Source organism: Corapipo altera, unplaced genomic scaffold (assembly GCF_003945725.1).
Source record: "Corapipo altera isolate COAL_440 unplaced genomic scaffold, ASM394572v1 24, whole genome shotgun sequence".
NCBI classification, from domain to species: domain Eukaryota; kingdom Metazoa; phylum Chordata; class Aves; order Passeriformes; family Pipridae; genus Corapipo; species Corapipo altera.
In genome coordinates, this window is record NW_020884903.1 from 3,238,070 (window position 1) to 3,258,702 (window position 20,633).

General features: G+C 39.0%; 1 protein-coding gene across 2 annotated transcripts in view; it reads right to left on the reverse strand.

The window, feature by feature from the left end:
* Positions 1-1,270: 1,270 nt before the first annotated feature.
* The window catches only part of PIEZO2 (piezo type mechanosensitive ion channel component 2), a 297,287-nt gene continuing 277,924 nt past the window's right edge, over positions 1,271-20,633 (reverse strand). Inside the window, exons 41-54 of one of the 2 annotated variants that reach the window (XM_027650978.1) lie at positions 20,412-20,594; positions 19,747-19,999; positions 18,875-19,007; positions 18,313-18,460; positions 17,985-18,199; positions 15,839-15,997; positions 14,414-14,561; positions 11,767-11,955; positions 11,222-11,314; positions 9,938-10,110; positions 8,086-8,202; positions 6,102-6,181; positions 4,544-4,727; positions 1,271-3,609 (exon numbers count right to left, since the gene is read on the reverse strand). In XM_027650978.1, the coding sequence (XP_027506779.1) occupies positions 3,357-3,609; positions 4,544-4,727; positions 6,102-6,181; positions 8,086-8,202; positions 9,938-10,110; positions 11,222-11,314; positions 11,767-11,955; positions 14,414-14,561; positions 15,839-15,997; positions 17,985-18,199; positions 18,313-18,460; positions 18,875-19,007; positions 19,747-19,999; positions 20,412-20,594 (2,328 nt within the window). In that variant the 3' untranslated portion in view covers positions 1,271-3,356. The remainder of the gene's footprint in view (positions 3,610-4,543; positions 4,728-6,101; positions 6,182-8,085; positions 8,203-9,937; positions 10,111-11,221; positions 11,315-11,766; positions 11,956-14,413; positions 14,562-15,838; positions 15,998-17,984; positions 18,200-18,312; positions 18,461-18,874; positions 19,008-19,746; positions 20,000-20,411; positions 20,595-20,633) is intronic. The other variant, XM_027650979.1, reaches the window with a different exon arrangement.

Sequence of the window (20,633 nt, forward strand, 5' to 3'; positions counted from 1 at the left end):
AGAAGTTAGGAAGAAATTCTTTACAGAGAGGGTTATCAGGCATTGGAATGGCCTACCCAGAGAGGTGGTGGATTCACCATCCCTGGAGGTTTTTAAAAAGAAATTGGACGTGGCCCTTAGTGCCATGATATAGTAATTGGAGTTGGATCAGGGGTTGGACTTGATGATCTTGGAGGTCTTTTCCAACCCAATCTATTCCATGATTCTATGATTCAGGTTGTAAGGGACCTCAGGAGGCTTCAGGTCAAACCTCCCATGCAAAGCATGGTCACTTAAAACACGTTACTCGGTCAAGTTTTGAAAACCTTCAAGGCTGAAGATCCCACAGCTTCTCTAGGAACTTGCTCCAGTGTTTGACTGCTCTCATGATAAAAACAGTTTTTCTTCTCCCTTGTTGCAGTTGTGTCTGTTGCCTCTTAAATCTATCATGCAGCTCTGCAGAGCTTGGCTCCGCCTTTTCTATACCTCACCAATAAGCTCTCCCCTTGGACTCCTCCTTCTTAAGGCTGAACAAACCCAGATCCTGCAGCCCCTCCTCACATGTTGTGCCCTCGAGCTGCCTACCAGGCTCAGTCCAGTATGTCAGTATCTTTGTTGAACTGGAGACCCCAAACCTGCATGCAATTCTCCAGATGTGGTCTTGCAAGTGCTGAATAGAGAGGACTTATAATTTCCCTTGACTTTCAGCTGTGTTCTTGTAAATAGAGCCCACTATCCTGTTGGTTTTCTTTACCTCAAGAGTACACTGCTCATACATCTGCAATTCCATGCAATTACCACCCCTGATACTGGCTCTTTTTATTGTAAAGCTGTCCCCAATCCACCTACCTAGTCTGAATTGCTGCAAGGAGTTAGTTTGTCTCAGAGGCAGGACTTTGCTGCATTTATCTTAGTTGGTGATGTACCTGGCAGATAATTTCTCCAGCATCCTGAGATCTGCCTTTAAAGGAAGTCCTGCCCTCCCTGTAGCAACTGCCCACCCCATGTCCCAGGAGGGCAGCTGACATGTTATCACAAACCTCCCCAGGTCCAGGTTTGGTGAAACAAACTTGCTGAAGGTGCACTCTGTTAGGTCCTCCAGGTTGTTAATAAACATGTTAGATGGTACTGGCCCCAATACTGACCACCCAGAGTGTGGGCTGCCAGTTCTTTATCTGGATAGCTGGTCAGAGGATTGTCATCAGCAGTACACTTCTCACATGTTGTAGGTAGCTACCCAGTCCATGTCAGCGATTTGATTGAGTTGTTTTTAAAAAAAATAAATAAAAAACCCAACAGAAGAATCCTTTTATTTTCAAAGGTTGATCGATCCATGAAAGAAAGAGCAGCACATTTCTGCAAAGCCCAAAGAACTACAGCTCATTCCAAAGACATGTTTTTTCTCACCAGAAAGGAAGTGCCTGTTAAAGAGAAGGAACCAGGAAGGGAGACAGGACCAACTGTGGCCAGCGTGGTTCTGCTGTCTGGTACCTTTAGAAATACATTACACCCTTCACACTTCTCCTTCCAGTGTTGCTTTCCTTAAAATCACTGAACACCCAGGTGAGGATCCATCCAAGCATAAATGACATTTTAACATCCCTGGAGGCCATGTCAGGGCTGCCCTTTATATTTTGATTTTCATTCACAGGACCTATAGAAGAAATGGAGCAAAACTGTCCAGGGGGAAATGCTGCCTGGCTGTATGAGCAGCTACCTTTCCATTACACTTTGGAGGAAATCTGGTTGTCTTCCAGTGAGTTCCAGTCACCAAATTATTTTATTGTTACAATATCATGAAGCGATTTTTATTTTGTGCACTTCAAGGTGCTCAAAATGTTACTTTTCACAGTATAGAATGGATGAGACAGCATTTGTCATGGAAGCACTCAGCAGAGTATGTTTCAACTTCATTTAGTTGTGCTGTTTTATGAAGTTCTGCAGTACAATGTGCCAGCAAATTATGTTAATTTTAGTTTCTTTCTGGTGATTAACTAATCATTCATATAATAAATAGCAGCTAACTACAAGAGTCACAGAGTCAGAAGAATGTCAAACTCTTCCCATTTCATGTAAAAAGGCAGAGGAAAAAATACTTCTAAAATGACTTTGCAACATGTGCTTTATTTTAAGTCATTACTGAATCAAAACTACACAGTATACCTTTTTAACATACCCTACCCACTCAGTGATTTTTTTTCTCAATATATTTTTAACATGGAATGAAACCTACACTGCAATTGTAAATTTTCATGCTACAATGTTCTCTAATGAGCCATTTGTGTCACTAAGAAGAGCAATTTACGAAAAAGGCCATTTTTCAAGCTCATATGTCTATATTTGGGCAACCTAAAAAAAAACCCGTCTCGGATGTAAAAATGTGACTTGGAATATGTAAACATTTTCATATACCTGAAACACTGGAAGAAGAATATCAGCTAACAGCAAAACAACAGTTGCCTTACATCATTGAAATGGGAAAAAGCATGTCATGAGAAGCAGAGAGAAGCACACATTATTCAGTCTTTAAAGGGTTATAAGAAATGAAGTTGCTCATTAGGTCATTGAATTCACTTTCTTTTCTCATCTAATGGAAAGCAGGAACTTGGAAGAGAATGGCCCAGCAGAACACCCCAATAATTCACCATAATTATTCTAGCCATTAGTCTTGACAAAGTGTCAAGTTTTCAGTTGCTTTTTTTTCCTGAGAAAAGTCATTGATGTTTGGTGGAAATGTCTCCTGTGACTGTACAAATAAAATAAGGCATTTAAACAGATTGTTACTTGTTTTCTTTTTGCTAACAGAGGCTTGTCCACAGTGTCCTTTGTACATCACAACCTCTGCTTTTCTACAAATGGGTATGGCTAGAATGTCTTCAGATCCCACTGCGGCCCTGGGTCTTGGGTGTCCTGAAGGCTAGTCAGTGTCCCATTACTGTAGGTTGAAAGTCAGTGATGTACAACAGCATATTGCACAATCCAAACTGTATGGCTCCAGAAAGGGTTAAGAAGGTACACTGGAGTCATCTGTGGATTCACTCCCTTCATTTCTTTTAAAGTTGTAAGGGTCGTCCGGAAAATTAAATTAGCCAGACAAAGATGCAAACTTTTTGTTGATTAAATTACAAAGCAGTCCCCAGGTTGTAGAGGAGTGGCACATTAAAACCAACAAATCATTCAACCTTCCTTACTGTTGATCCTTAATTCGAAAGGCAGCATGGATTCCTAAGGCCGTAGCTTCCAGGATTCCTTCAGTGAAAAATCATTGCTACCCAACTATAAAAGGCTTAGCTCTTAAGAGAATATTGTGCTTTTTTTTCTTTTTCCTTTAAAATTCAGATTAAATCAACTTGATTTGCAGTGTGACACCAAAGAGATCAATTAGTTTTTTCCCTAGTCCACTTGATCATGGTCTCTGGTGAGCGATACAGGAATATAAGTTTGGCGTACAGATCTTCTTCTAGTTCCAGTTCTCCAGTCTCTCGCACTAAGAAAATGTCAGTACACAACTTCAAGATTCGGTCTACATTGGGTAGCTCCTCAAACATGATGGAGTGAGAGATCCCACTGAAAAATTCACGGACAAACTTTCCTATCACCAGGACAACTGAGGCATATAGTCCCATAATGCTGAAAAGAAAGAAAGGAAATCATGCCTTGAAAAAGAGTCAGCCAAGTGTGAGGAAGCTCATCTACATGTCTAAGTGTAGTCTGTGAGCTGGGTGAACATTAACTTCTAATTAGGATCGTGCTTTTGCTGTGCTGCAGGATGAAGGAAAGTAAGGTCTTTCAAACACCACAGAAATATGGAAACATAAACAGCTGGGGCTGCTGACTTGAACAGTTTAACCCCAGTTGCTGATGGTCTCATGTCCTGTCTGCTACAGCTTGGAAGTCATGACTCCTGCAACTTGGGAAATCTGACAACAGCTGGCTGCTAAAGGCAAATAATCTGCCAGGTTTCATATTTAATATTTTTTATTAAAATTACAGATTACATATGTAACTGGTGACAAACAGGTTAGTTTGTCACCAGTTACATATGTAATCTGTAATCTGTTTACCTGTCTCCCCTTATAATCCTCCTATGGGGATTTCTCCAAAATTTTACCAGAAGGATGTATCTCCTAGGAATGCACAGTCTCCTTCCTTCCTCTCTCTGTGGAGATGTATTTCATAACTGTTTCACACCCAGGGTCCTGACTACAAGATTGGGAAGGTTGCCAAAACTGGGTAGAATTTGGGCAGAACCTGACCTGCAGCTAAGCTGACATCTTTTGAATTTTTTTACTTCAATAGGAAATTGGTGTGAAGGGTGCTTCTGTTTTTATTCCCACTGGAGAGCAGTTACCAAGGGTGATACTATTCCTTACAAATATTAACCCTACTATAGATAATATTAGTAGACATTAACTTGAAAATCTCACAGAACTCCTTTTCAAAATGTTGTAACGTTCAAACACAAAAACCAACAAAGAATTAACCTCCACAAATCAGCAAATAAAGTCACCTCTACTTCTGTCTCATGTACTTTATTTAATTTTATGTAAAGATTCCTTCTTACCCATAACCAGCCAAAAATCCAAGGCTTGGAGGACTGACTTTATCACTGAATATGATGAGTTCAAGACTATCTCCAGATGTTTTGAATGTTTTTCCAAGCTGATTCAAAACCCACCACTCACGAACTCCCTCACCAGACTCATTGTTTTTGACCAGGGAAACTGTGATATTTTTCCATTTGCAGTCTATTGAAAAAAAGAAGTGTTAAAATATATACACAAAGAATTGTGGAAATCAAACTACTTTGAGACAGATACTTCAAACATCTGCATAAGAAAATGACTGAGCAATGTAAAAGCAAAAGTTTTTTATAATTCTCCTAAACCCCATTTTACATTATTTCTGTACAAAAGTACGAAATTTATAAAACCTAGACTTCTGTGTTTTTCCTTCTGCAAATCTCATCTGAATCTGCATTAAATAAATAAAATATTTCATATCACCTACATTTTCTTCTGTACAACTGTCAAATCATTTTGGTATTTTCAGTCCAAAATGTCAGTAACACTCATCATGTGTGCATTTCAGGCCTAAAGGAAGACATTTAGCCTGAGGGATAGCAATCAGCTTCTAGATGTCAAAGTGAAACTACCACTGTAAATGATTTATGTCTCGATATAGAAGATGTTATTCCCTTATATCAAGAAAAGCATACTATCCTGCTTTATGCATACTGATCACACAGACAGGAGGCAAACTCTGATCATCCTGAATGTACATTAGTAGTGTATACATTAAAGCCTTTCTGAAGAATGTCAAATTAAGGACCTGACTAATGACTTGTAAGCACTTGTAACTTATTGCTATTGCTACTCATAGATTGATACTTGAGGTTCAGTCTCAAAAATAGTTTTTCCCAATTAATCTAATCACTGAACCTTGACAGTAATGTCCTACATGCTACTACTACTAGTACTAGTACTACTAATATGCTCAAACGCCAAATTTAACCTTTGTTGAGCAAATTGCTCTTCAATAAAGACTTGTTTCTACTCTTCTAATCCAACAGGTTTTTCACGTGTTATGTGCCCATGTGTTCATGTATTCTGTTTGTCTGTGAGTACCTGTATGCACTCTGACTCTGAAATTCAATGATTTATCTAAACTGGGTTCTTTGCATCAATAAGAAAGGAACATCTTAAAAACCCCCAAATTATGCAGTGTCATTATTTAAGTTGAGGAGCTACATTTGCAGACATGCAATGCTACTGACTGTTCCTAGTAAGGTATTAGGGAGATGCAGAGAAGTAAAACTTCTGATCACTTAGAAAACAAAGGAAAACAGTTCCTAAAGCAGAATTGAAGGAAAGGAGATGGACTTCATCCTTAGAGTCCTTACTGTTAAATACAAAGCTATTGTATACCTGTACATCCAAATGTATTTTCTGTCTTATACTGTATTACCTTATCTTGCCTCAATCTTGCGGGCACCAAGTAGAAACCATTGTAAGTGCATTTCAGACTGAGGCACCTTGTAACATCTCAGTGAATGTACAAGTGTGAGTGCTGTGTTGCACTTCTTTCAACCATATTTTGTTTTTCATGGTCTGGACACATACCTTTCAATAGCTGCTTTATGGGTTTTGCCAGAGAATCACTAGGAGCCTTGATATAGTATGGATACACTTCCTCTAATGTTCTGAAAAAAAATGAGAAAGCAAATATTTCATATTTTTATATGTCTAAAATAATTTAGAAATATCTAACAGGGCTTATACACAGTTCCCAGTAATTCTTGGCTCAAGCTATGACTTTATAGTGTTCAGATGTCACATCTGAAAGTTAGCTGGATTTATGGGCTATGTTTTGTCAGAACTTCAGCAGGGAGCTCCATCCATAATGTCACCATTCATACACTATGAATTCCACACACCTGAGGCATGCGTGTTTGCAAGGAATTTAGGCTTTATATTTTGTTTCCCTTTTTAACAAAGCTGCTTTTTATGGTCAGCTGTAATGTCATAAAGAAAGGCAGTAGTAAACAAGCTAGAAAAATACTTAGCTAGAAAAATATTTGATGAGAACAGTTATTACTTCAGAATTGCAAAATGTTTCAATAGTAACACCTAAAAAGAGTGAGAATTTTTGCCAGAATCTTTAATCAGGAAATATTTTCACAGTTTTTAGGAGGATTTCAAACTTAAAAAGAAAGATGTTTGTAAAAGTTCTTCCACTGGACTCCAAATCATCTTAAATCAGAATAAATTACCAGCATCTAGAGGGAGAGACATTTCATTAAAAGCAGAGATTCTGTCCTAACTTTTTCCTCAAATGGCTGAAAAATTCTAGGGAAGCAGAGCTCTCAGGGAAGTCCTGTGACACTTGCCTCCAGCAGGTCCAAAAAAAAGGTAAGAGCTCAGCAGCTAAGTTGTCCCCATAGGGGTGGTAACAGAAAGCTCCATGTTGAATAGCTGCAACAACTGTTTTTCCTTTATGATCAGGTAAAAAAAGCTTAAATCAACAACATTAAGGCAATATATTTGCAGGACAGGCAAATGCAGGTATATCTTCTATGTCACTGTTTGCCTCCTACAAAGGGAAAATTATAAACAAATTGCCTCCTCCCACAAATGAGAAAAATCTATCCTCCATGGCTGTACATCACCTTGGGAAATATTCCTGCATCCTCATACAGCAGGAAAGTAAAAGAGGCATAAAATATTTTTAAATGCAATGATCAGATGTGCAACAGCAATCTGTTTGGATGTACAAGTGTGTGGGGAGGTGCAGAAAAAGAGCTGTACATAGAAAAGGCAAATGTAACTCCTACCTACTAACAGATAAGAACCTCTCAGATTTTTAATAATACCAGTTGGCCTCATTTTAAACTTTTCAACTCTGGTAGCCACAAATCAAATTAGATGGCCTTCAGGGATGATGTGCTGGCTTAGCAGTACTTAGAGACTACTGCTGTAAAGTAATCCCCAGTGAGCAGGCGGAAGAGGAAGAGCCAGACTCTTTTCCAGTCTGGAAGGAGGCACCACTGCTGTTAATGCTATAAGGCTATATCCATAGAATAATGTTTAATATTCATATTAGGACCATGCCTTGTGAATTTCCATTACAGGAAAAGATCTAATGTCAGAAATGATTGCAGATGTTACCCTTTGACCGCAGTGATTTAACACTTCCTTGCCAATCTCACACTATTCAAAAATAACAATGTGAAATGTAGTCTGGATGGTTATTTAGAACAAAAAAAATCCTCAATACAACATCCTCAGATCAAGTTGAACGGAAGTAACGCAAAGGCAAGTTGAACTATAAATATACTGTAGTGAACTTGTGTTTATCCAGTAAATCAAAGAAAAGTTGCTAATAGCTTCACCATGCTTGTTGGTGATGATCCAGTGTTTGTGGTCTTCTCAGCCTACATTTATAATAGAAAGCGAGCTTTTACCTTTAACACTGCTATTATTTGACTTCAGTGCTGTTGGTCTCTGTTATTAGAGGGGGCAGACAAATGCACAAGCTTGACCTTCTTGAGAAATCAGGCTTCAAAAGGGAAAGTTTGCATATAAATAGGCAAAGAAAATAACTTACACCTTTTTCAGTTGCTCTCCAGACATCATTGTAGCAATATCTGTTCTGGTTTTGTTTTGTAGTTTAAAGGTAAGTTTATCTGATGCTATTTCAGCTTTGGCACCAAGGGTGAGATTTCTGTTGTAAGTAAAAGGGAAGACACACTGTCAGCCAACAATGTGAGCATAACCTAAGCACTTTTTTGTTGAATGCAAGAGCTAGTTGTTTAACTAGTCGGCACTGACCCTGGCTAACCTAGTCTTGGATAAAGCAAGCATCATGCGACCTGTACCTGAGATGGTGTGGGTTTTTTCACAGAGGATATGTAGCAGCCTTAAAGGTTTGTTTTTCTAACTGACTATGCCTTTGTATACAGGACAATAATGACACATTAGTATAATTTTGCTCTCACTTTAGGCAATGGGACCGTTCAGTGTCAGGATAGCTAAGGATTTGCAGTCAGCTACAGCTTCCCAAAACACCACCTCAGCCCTGCAGAAACTTGTCTAACAGACTGATAGGACCTCCATGCCTCCCCCTCAGGCTTCACACCAGCTGCAGAACACGACTGGTGCAGGATCAGCTTTCGCACAATGCCTTATGCCATGCTCTGTGGTCCAAGTGCAGCAGCTGGGTAAGGCTGAGGGCTGGGAGGACTGCACAGAAACATTCCCAGCAGATGCTGTGCAAAGGCAAACAATGTGTGACACAACGGGCTTATCTTACTGCTGCTTGTGGTCTCCTTGCCTAGTGAAAGACAGCATTTAAGTAGAGGGTCACTGTGGTAAGTCTTTAACACTTCCAGTTATTCACGGTCACAATGTAATCCACAAGATATAATCTGAGGGTGAAAAAGGTCTCTTTCAACTAGTGTATGAATGCTTGTAGTTATGAAAGCATATGGGCAAACTGAGTAGCAGTATTAAAAATTAATATAGGGCTCAGAAATGACGGAGTGGAGTAATTCACTAGCTAATACTCAATGCTTCCCGGAAAATAAGAGGGGTCAAATAAAGTTAAATTAAGGGCGCAGATTCATTACTATTTTTGACTGTGGAAAGACTGACCCAGCAAGTTCAGAGTTCCCACAGTGATTCAGCTGACCTGCTTCTTGTGCATAGTCTTTTGTTATAACAATCCAGCTTCTACTTCCAACAAAACATGTAGATACCAGGGCTGCAAAGGAACTTAATTTCCACAAAGTGATGACTTCAGTTTAATCCAGCAGTCTACAGGAACCCCAGATGGCAGACAGTAGTGAACAAATGACCTTGGTGACTGGGTGTGGTCTAGCCTGTGTGCAACAACTTTATTTTTTAGGCTGTTTCTTTCAAAAACTTCATTGTAAAGTATAGTTCACTGAGGCCAAAGGAATCACAAGTAAATAGGCAAAGGTCTCAGCAAAAGGGATCTGTGCCATTGTTATGTTATTTGCATATAAAAATAGTTTGTCAATTCCAGACTCTCTTAAAAAGAGGACCAAGCAGTTCTGTTTCTATTTCCTCACAGGCTTTATGCCTTAACTAGGTCTAAGTATTCAATTTCCATAAATGATAACAACTGTTGTTAGGGCAGTTTATTTGAACAACTCCATGTAAAACTGGCTAAAATTTTCTTACTTTTCCTTCCCCTCAAGTCCCATTGAAAACTCTATCATGCCATTTTAAAGAATCTACTTGGAAGTGGCTCCACTTCTCTGTTTTTGAGAACTGCAGGCAACAAATATTTCCCTGAGTAACAAAAGTGACTTCTCTCTGTCTCCCTCCCACTTATAGTTTTTTGCTCCGCAGTACAATAACTAAAAACTAGACCAAAAATGCAGCATGGAACTGTTCTACTGAGGAAATGCGTGGCAAACAGCCTTTTTAATTACCTCTGAATGGTCCACGAAAGAACTACAGTGAACTCAGATGAAAAATCCTTCAGTCCTTCTATCATTTTCTGTCTACTGGGAGGGCTGATGGTCCATAAAGAATTTGAATTTCCTTCTAGATCTGCTAAAGTTATATCTTCTTTTCCATAGCCCTCTAGAAACTGCAAGGCAGCCTGTAGGTGCAGAAGAGGAAAATAAAATTTCAGTGCAGTGATATCCACAAGACACAGAAACACGTCTCCCAGTCAGACAGAACTGTAAATGTTTGATTAACTGTAAGTTCAGGGGTGTGCACTGATTGCTTTCCTCAGGTACCAATTGGGGCTCTAGATGGGAAAGGGGATTAACAAAGTATACCCAAGCTAAGAAGGCAAAACAAAAACGGCCTTGCTGTTTGATGGCCATGAAGGTCAAAGTGAGCCTTAAAGTTCAGGAAGTAAAGTCTGTAGAGTTTAAACTTGAGTTAAAATTTTACTCTGTCTTCTGTTGAGTATCTTTCTGCATAGAAAGATGACTGCAAAGGATAAACCAACTTGAAACTCGTAACTTTGAAATGGATCAAGGTTACAATATTAATGCAGTCATACATGGGCTATTTGGTAGGATCTAAGATCAAAACCTATTAATTCTTGAATGGGGTAGTAGCAAGCACTTCTTTTAAAGCTATATCTGATCAAATGACAGTTGTGTTAGTACTGCAACAGTTTCTACTAATTACTAATCTTTTTCTTGTAGAAACTTGTGAAAACTTTATGCATATTGCTTCATGAAATACTGAGAGTTTGCTTAAATGGTTGTTTTGACATTTTAATGTCAAAATATTTCTAGGCCATGCATGCTTTCTTTTGACAGCACCACCTCTCCTCGCCAGGAGGTGAAAGATGTGTGTGCTATAGGAAGGACCATGGGGCTTAAAAGGGCCAACACTCTTATGTCCCCACAGCACATTTGTTTTGGCAGCACACAAACAGCATCATGTCTCCTAAAGGTTTGTGTCATTTAGAAGGGAGGTTTTTATTCAGAGAACAGGACAACTAAGTTTTCTGTCTTCCAGGATTTTGTGGAAAGATGTCTAGATTAATGGTAGTTTGCCTGACCATAACCCAGCTCTATCCTGACAAATGATTTGTGTGAACCTTTACTCATTCTACTCTTTGAGAAAATATCTTCCAATTGATGACAGCACTGATTACCAATTATAACTACACAAACAAAACTCACAAAAGGCCTCCATGGAAACATGTACACATTTTTAAGTAATGAGGTATTTTACATTTCACTTACAGTGTTACCCCTATAGCCTGCCAGAAGCATATTGAAACCAGTCTGATTGAAATCCTTGAGCTGACTCTGTTGAGCACTCATTGTGAAAATAGGCTGGGAAACAAAAGAACACACACTTGTCACATTTACTTCACATCGTCTGCTACATACACAGTATAGCATCTTGTGCATTACAGCCCAAGACAATTATGGCACTCAATCCAACAGAAGAAGATTATAATTCCATTCCACTGAGATGCAAGCTACCTCCAATTATCTTGTATTTACCATGTGGACCTGTAGGCAGTTATCTGAGTGTATCTGATGCAGGATAATTTATTTGGATTCCACTGCTAGTAGATTATGGTTTTAACTCTAAAGTGAAGATAGTATTTTACATCAGTGATAAACTAACATGATTTTAAACCCAAAAGGGATAATTGGTGGAAGTTTGCCTGATACCTTGCATATGGCAGGGGAGTTCAATTCAATGAAGGGAAGAAAAATAGTACAGGAAATACAGTGCAAAAACCAGAGTTAACTTTTAGTGTGTCTTCTTTTTTTACCTGATAACCTCCTAGAGTTATTGTGATTGATACATCTAGAGGCTTGTTGGTGATGCCTGCAACAGATTTGATTAAAGACATGAAGAGCAGTGGGAACCAGACAATACAAATCAGCAAGACGATAATCATGCCACCCATTCCATACTTCACAACTTTCTTTTTCTTCTGGCCTCTTGGTTGGGGATATCTCTGCAAAAGCAAACAGCAATATGGTAATGTCTCTTCTATCAGAGGTACACTTCATATGATTTGATGAGTAAATATATAACGATATTAAGGCTTCCCGTCTTTTGTGGTAAATTGCTACCCATTGCCAGGCCAGTTATTCTGAGATTTTTTTTTTAGCCAAGCCTGCACAGACACTTAATTTCTGGTGACAACAGAGAAAAGTGACAAATTAACCCATATCAGGTGTGTGTTCAATGTGAAAAATACTGGGATTTTGATTCTTCACAACAATAAAGAAGGAAGAAATTGCTAGGATAATTAGAATTTTTTTGTCTGAATGAGTGCAAACATGAACTCACATGAACAAAATATAAAATAATAGCAGCAACAGTGATACAATGTTTTGTTCCAAAAACTGCTGTTGTGATTGACCCACTGTCTTGTATATAGCCTTCCAAAAAGTTTTGTCTCAAAGCTCCTTAAGGCAGTTCCTCTCATAGATCTTGAAATGCTGCAAACCATATATCAAAGTTGGGGGAGCAGAAAAATTGTTTGCCAGCAACTGACATACACAATCAGTAGGGATGTCTGATATTGCACTACCTCCACATTCATTTCATACTTCACTTACAGTATTTCCAAGAGTTGTTCACAGGCTTTATCCAATCTGTTTCTAGTGAATCTGACACCAACTCCATTTAAATAATGTTTACAGTTTTGTTGTTGTCCCTAGAATATTGATACTGCTGATGTAACATCCTTCCCTTTCTTAGTTTTTGAGACCAAAAGTGACTTTCCTTTTCTTCTCCTTTCAAAGCAGATCACATGGTATGTCTGTTTTCCCTTGCCCATAATGCCCTCCCTCTGTTATTTGCCTCATAACTGAATACCTCAGTAGCTTCACCATCCTGTAAAATGCCTTACCATCACTGTAATTTATTTTGGTGTATTCTCTTACAAGGATTTAACTCTGTAGTGTTTAGGAGTCTGTCTTTCCTGCACTGTATACTGCATGTGTAAAATAGAGATGCATTTTGCATTATATTGCACTGTACCACGAATACACGACAGGAATACGGCTTTCAGGAAATTGTTCTTGCTTTACAACATGAATCCATAAAGCCCTATGAGAACATTAAATTTGTAATACAATGCTATATTTAAAACAAATTAGTTACTTTTCGAAGCAGTGTATCAAGTAATTTGTCCTATGCTACAGAATACTCTTTTCATTAAAATATCATATCAAGATCAGCAGGGGTATATTATTTGTCTGTAAGAGATTAGTTCAGGAACTTTTAATGACATTACAGAACACCTCAGAGAGACTCTAACAGTATTTAGGCATACCACTCAATGTGTGAGAGACAGAGAGAACTAAAGTACCTTGAACAATACGTAAAGTCATGGTTAGATATTTTGCTACATGGCATTAGCACACACATTCTAGCTTAGACATGGAAATTTTTCCATGTCAGCTCTCTGCTACATATAATGCACATGATCCTGTTGTGGTATAAAAAAACACTGTGAGACGGACAGTCAAAGTAGAACTGGATTATTATTTCTCTGACCACTGAAGTTCTTCGGAACTTCTTCCATTCATGGCAGTAGTGGGAGTCACAGAGAAAAAGCCTATATCCAAGATTTGTGTGCTCTTTAGCTCTGAGTTAATCTAAGTCACATACTTGGAAAGTAATTGCCATTAAGAGACAGGATTATAATAAAAGTAGAAATACGTCAGTAACATTTAAAAATAAATCCATTTCAATGCAGACGTAGAATTTCTGACTGGTTTGGTCACTCTTAAAATAATGCATAATTTCTATTTCAAACTGGCAAAATAAGCAAGCATATGGTTGCAATCTTTATAGCGGTTATAAGGAATCCAGAATTTACAAGTTTAATTTGAACTGAAGTTTAAATGATTTAAAGAGACTGAAATTTCAGTCAGACAAATGGTGGGTTTATCTGGCCTACAGTTCAATTCTGGATGTGCAGAGACTCTCCTGAGACAGAGGAGCCAGCTGAGTTCCCTCTACAGTTACATGAAACTGATGTCCCTGGGACCTACAGGGACATGGGCACGAACTTTTCCTTCTACTGATCTTTCTCTTCAGCTACAGTTTCCCTGCTACTGCTGGTTACTTATCTAGTTGTGCGTGAGACTGTGTGAATACCAGCCCTGAAACCCAGGCATGCAATTAAGCCAGAAGGCACATGCTTGTGGAGTTCACGATAATGGTGGAAAAATAAGGTAGGCACAAAAGAGAAGCCATTTGAAATTCCACTCCAACTGACTGCCAACTACCGTAAACCACCGAAGAGTCTGGATATTTCTGAACATAAGCACCAGGTATATCTTCTAACAAACTGGTTTTATGGTGGATTTCCCAATCATTTAGGGAGTCATGATTATTTCTCTAAATTTCTGCAAGGGGGAAAGGAGGCTTGGATCACTTATATGGGGCTTCCTTACTTTTTCTGACTCTCGCCAACACTTCAGGATGAAGATATGGGCATAGATATCTTCAACACAGATCCAGCTGGAAAGACTGAGAGTGGTATCGGTCCAAACCCAGTCCATTACTGCTCTCAGCTCAGTCAAAAATGGAACTAGGCGGAACCTGGAGGGAGATCACAGCAAATAACTCATCAGAAACAGAGGGATCACAATGAACAAGCACAGCATGTGTATATATGATGAGAGGGAGAATTAAGACAATATTAAAAGAGCTTACTGGGAGATATTGTAAATACAAATGCAATCATATCCTGAAATTGCATGGCTAGTACAGATCTGCTGTTGCTCATGTTCTTCTAGATCTCCTTGTCAGGCCATAAATATGCTTTTGCATCATTATGCCCAGTAATTGCGATCGAGCCGTTGATGGAATAGTAAAAGGCTTTCGTGTATCCCTAAATTCCTCTGACCTGGGAGTGAAGACCATGTTTTCCGCAGGACGGTGGGAATTTGTTTTATACCTCCTTACACCAAGTGGTGCATGGCACCTTTGCAGTAGGTGGGCAGTCCTCAGTTGGGTATGGAACTGGGCTTTTTAAATCTTAAGCAGCAGAAGAATGTAGGCTAACAGGAAATCAATATACATATAACACTTTTCTGATCAGCCAGGTCACAAAGAGCATTTCATGTGAGGAAAGCCTTCTTCTGTAACTTTTCCTACTGGAATGCACTAAGCCCATACTGCAAATATTGTGAAAATGCTGAAATTATTCCAGTTTTTCTGTGGAATACATATATGCTTTGAACTAGCTTAATCACAAGATCATTGTAACAGTCCAAGTGGAGCGTGAAGTAAGGCTCTGTAAGACCACCTCTCACTCCAAGCAATGCCTGTTACTTGCACTTACACTCCCAACTTCTGAAGAGTTTCAAATGTGCAGCACTTCTCAAAGGAAACATTTTTTGATGCATAGTTCTTATTTCTCAGGTGTATTGTCTTTCACTCGATTTCGTTCACCTGTTGAGGTAGAGCCTGTAGACCTGCTCCAAACATATCTTTGGGATTTGACACCTTACCAGTTTTTAGGACTGCAGAACTAATAACATTACCTGTTTTCTAGTATAATGTGTAGCCCCTATCTCTGTTCACAGAGGTGATTTCTTAGAAGTGTTAAAAATGTCTCTTCCATAGGGGCCTGAATGGGTTTCTGGTGTATCAGGCTTCTGGGTTCAGAGTGGGTGATCAATTTTTCTGAAGTTTGCATTCCTGGAACAGATTTTTTTTTTTTTTTTGTGGACTACAGGGGACATATGGCATATACAGAGTATGCTGTGCAAAATTTATTGTCTTATTTCCAGCAGTCTGTGAAGAACCCCACCAACTCATTATAACAAGTCCTTATTACACAAAAGAAAGAAGGGCAGTAAGTCTACACTTACCCTTGAAATAAGAACAGGTTGACATAGTTATAGCTTTTTGTGAGGAAGTTACCAAGAACACGAGTTGGATATCCGCAGCGTATCTGATATGCTGATAAGCCAAAATAAACACATTTCACAAAATACCAGAGCTGGGCAACTGTGTTCTGGCTAAATTTCCTGTAAAGGAAAAGATGGATAAAAGAAAATGATAAGCTTTGTATCTGTGTATGACCAAATTAGCTTGAAATGCTTTGTACTTCTGGCAGTTTCCCTTTCCTGAGATCCTGTAAAAAGCCCATGGTTTCTGACCCCATGGTAGGATTAAAACAGTGTTTGAAAGATGCTGAATGAGAAAGTCTATAAACAGCATCCATTGCCACCTCAGAGTCACAGGGGAGAGACTGAGAATAGGGTTCCCAAAGAGTGAGAGCCTGGGGCAGTGTCTTCTCCCTCTGGATGCTAGAGGTCCCTTTACACCCAACGCAGATTAGTCTTCCCTTGGCCCCCATGACGGCACATCACTCTGTGAGCCCTTGGGTAGTGGCTGAACACAGACAGTTTTAATGGCTATTTCTGTTCATGAGAGCACCTCATACAGAAATTTAAGACAGACTGACCTCTGAAAATGTTTTTCACCCTCCCCTGATTGTCTTATTCTGGCAAATAGTTCAGGAACCATTTTTTGAGTTCAGTTGAGTTTTGAATATCTCTGAAGATGGAGATCCCATACCTAGTCTGAGGAACCTGCTCCATTGTCTAACTACAGTCAAGAGTTTTTCATTATATTTAACTGAAATTTCCCTTTTCCAACTTGTGCCCTCTTGACCTTTCTGAAGAAAACTTAGCTTCTTCTCAGTGCCCTCTTAATAGGTAGCTGAAGCTCTTCACTTTCTCTTCTCCAGACTGAACTAACCCTGTTCTCTCAATGTCTCCTCACATGTCAATTCCTCCATCCCCTTGACTATCTTGGTGAATATGTGCCACTTTTGGCTGCTGTTCAATAGCATGGTGGAACTGCAGGAGATGCCTCTTGATGGACAGGATTTGTCAGCCAGCCATAATCCAGTATTTTCCATTAAATCCAGCAAAACTATTTTTGCTAAGAAATTTGCAGTGGTTTCTAAAACTTAGTCTGACTTAGAAGGAATACGAGAGGTTTCAGATGCAGATTTGAGATTAACAACTTGATATAGATTTCACAAAAGCACAGAAAAAGTCAAAATTATTTTACTTCATAACATTTCTCAATGTGCAGTAGAAAAGAGATGCATTTGAAAAATGCATTCTTTTTTTTCAAATTTGGGCGCAATTACTACTGCACTGAGGAAAAACAAAACATTTTTTTTTTGAGATCAAGTGAGACCTTTCAGTTTTTCTTTACACTGTGCACCTTTTTTTTTTCCCCAGTAAAATAACTTGTGTAATGTGCCCAGGTGATGCACTCAATTTCTTTGTACAGTCAATGGAGTGAGGTAAATACTTTAAGGCAATTTAAAGTATCAAGAGAGGAGTTAGCCAAGCACTAGAGAGGGAACCTTAAGAGCTCTGCACTGCAGACTGAGGTGATAAGTGCCTTGAGCCATGCAATAAGAAATGTTAGATTTGGGGGTGACACAAAATTTCACGCAGCAGGTGACCACCTCCACACCACCTCCAGAACCAAGTGTCAGGAGCAGGGGAGGAGAAATTTGCTCTTCAGAAGGAACAAGAGTTTTAGACATTCCTCAGTCTAAGGAAATTTAAATCCACAGTTCACATATTCCAGGAAAGTGCTAAATTATAAGTTACTCTAAGGGAGACACTTTCTACTCGCTTTTCTAAAGTCACATGCAGTAGTCTAGGGAGCAGGGAATTGGATCAGAGGCCAACACTGTCTCAGCTGAAAGCTCTCATCACTCAATTACAGGCAACTTCTCTTACACCTGCTTGCATTTTGGCCTAAGTTGAGAATATTTCTGTACATATATAATTAATTCTTCCTCAAAGTTATACTGGCCAAAGTTATTGTTTTGGAAAGGCACTCCAACATTCTACTTATAAATGAGACCAAGTAGAAACTTTTTCATGATTCCAAAACCTAGCTGTAAACATATCAAATTTAAATGCAAGCAACTCGGTAGAGCATCAGTAGTCAACCTATACTGTTTGTTTATAAAGGTTATACCTTTCTGTCACTCCAGGTAAGATAAAGAACATCCAGAAATGTATTCCGAAAACAAGGATGACCTGGAAGATGACCTTTCCCATGACAGTCTTTTTGAGGTACAGTGCTCGATCTACCACCATGGTACCAAACTGAATGAGCACCATCACCAAAAATGCCTCCGGGACCTGGTCCTCTGATAATGAAGAGGTGATATCTGCGGCAGCAGAGTGTTTCTGAAAAGGACAATACAAAGGTGGTGAAGGAAGAAGGACACTCACATGATATTTAGCATCTACACCATGTAAATCCTGCTGAGGATTTACACATAGATGCCTCTGTGACATACCCCAAAAGCCCAAAATCCAAACACAATGATGATGAAGTCCACTGTGTCTGCGAGGAACATCAGCACATACACATCAGTCACTGCACTGTAGTCTGGATGAATAAGATTGTAGAAAAACTGTCTGATGGGCACATACACCTGGAGAGTCCTAAAACAATATAGACCACAATGTGATTTAATAACATGTAACTTGCACTGAAGAAAATAAAGGCTGAGTGTGCTATGATTAATATTTTTAAAGATATCTAAAATCTACTCTGACAGCCTTCACAGGACTTCACAGACACCAGTCCCTTTTTCTGAATGCTTCTAAACCACTGTATTAGAATTTGTTCAGTAGAATTGTACATAGCCAACCAAGTTCACATGGGACATTTAACTTTTTTTTATCAGGCAGATGCTATTTGAACAGCTGCCGATTTTCCTGATGTTCAGCTGCTGGGACATCTGCATATAATGAACACTTAACAGCAGTAGTAACCTGCTCTCTTTAAAATGCTGGTTTACTGCTTTACTCATTGGACTCTCCCCTCAGACCCACATCACTCCTCATATTGCTCACTTTTTAATTGTAAAGGCCTTGGCTTTGATCATTTGTTCTCTAAACTTTTCCATAAGAAGCTCTTTTCTGGATTTTTGCTTGATGCTTAACACGCTGCTTCCTTTCTGACTGCTGTTCCGTGTACTGGTACTTCCTAGAAAAAAAAAAGGAGAGGGAAAGAAAAGACAATTCAAAATAAAAGTTTAAATGCCAAAACTAGAAGGTAATAAATCTTGAGACTTCCATCCCATATACAAGTCTCACATTTGAAAGAAGCTTTGAGATGAATTCTTTTTTCCCCAATATGATAAAATCTTGTGAGCATCCAGTAAAGGTTTCATCACTGGCATATCAAAACTTGATTAATAAGTATAAAAAGAGAAGACTAGTGATAAAGGTAAGTGTTTGATTAATCTGATTCAGTCATCTCAATTGGTAATATATGCATTTAGGCTAGAATAATCCTGCCCTTTTTACAAGGTAGGACAGGTAATGTGTTTCAATATACCTAATAAAAACTTTTCTCAGTTCAGGTATCATCAAATGTAGATATGAAAAATACATATGCTTTACATTCCCTCTATCTGGAGATTATGCTGAACCAGAATTTCTGGATCTGGGCCACACTGAGCATTCCTTTCCCAGCTTTTGGATAATGTAATTTTAAAAGCATAATGAATCACAAAGTATGGCTCTCCATTTGAACTTTAAGAAGGCTTGGAGTGTGTTCAAACATGAAGTTACATTGGTTCATATCCTACTTCATCACTGAGAAGCAGCAGCATTCAGTAGCCCCTGGGAGCTCTGCAGCAACCAGCACAAAGTTTCAGCAGAATGATTCTATGGGAAATGAATGTTTGCTCTTCAAATCCCAGAAATGCCATGACATTTACCTCTCTTAGATCTGTGTGAGGAGAAGCTGGACCTGTGTGAAAGCTGTGATATGCTGCTAGAGCTCTTCCTCCTGATGGCAGTCTGTTGCTCAGGGAAGTGGACATGGATGGACTCCACTGATGCAGCAAGATTGACAGATTTCAGTGAGGCAGAAGAGTCTCTCCTGCCTCCTGTCAGAGAGAGCTCATCATCGGTATCCTCTTTATTACTGGAGCTGTCTCCTTTCTCATCTTCATCCCACAGTCCATGGCACTAGTGGGAAAAGAAGAAGAGAGCATATCAACCTTGTATTTCTGACACATCTGTATTTTTTACAGGCATTGCTAAACTCAGTCTCACGTTCACAATGGGGAAGACTAATTCATCGTGTTGGATATCATAGAATTACTTAGGTTGCAAAAGATCTTTCAGATCATCAGTTCAACCGTTACCCCATCACTGCCCAATTCACCACTAAACTATGTCCCTTCAGTGCCACATCTACATGTCTTTTAAACATCTCCTGAGATGGTGACTCAACCACTTCCCTGGGCAGCCAGTTAAATATCTATTAACCCTTTCAGTGAAGAAATTTTTCCTGATATCTAAATGAATGACTTTCCTATATCATGACTGACTTAAAAAGTTATAACTAAAAATAAGAAACTATTATGAACCAGATTACCTTTAAAATGGATCTGTGGAAGAACAAAGCAAGAAGCTGAACAAGATCGTAGTGCACGTAACCCTCTTTCTTCTCAATGCCAATAATATTGGGTGGATGGTAAGGTTTATCTTTTGTATAATCCACATGTTTATTCCAAGGAAAGAAGCCAAACTGGAAGAAGTACTTGATGACAATAGCCACCTGTTCAGAAACAAAACACACTTTGGGTGTTTTATAAGC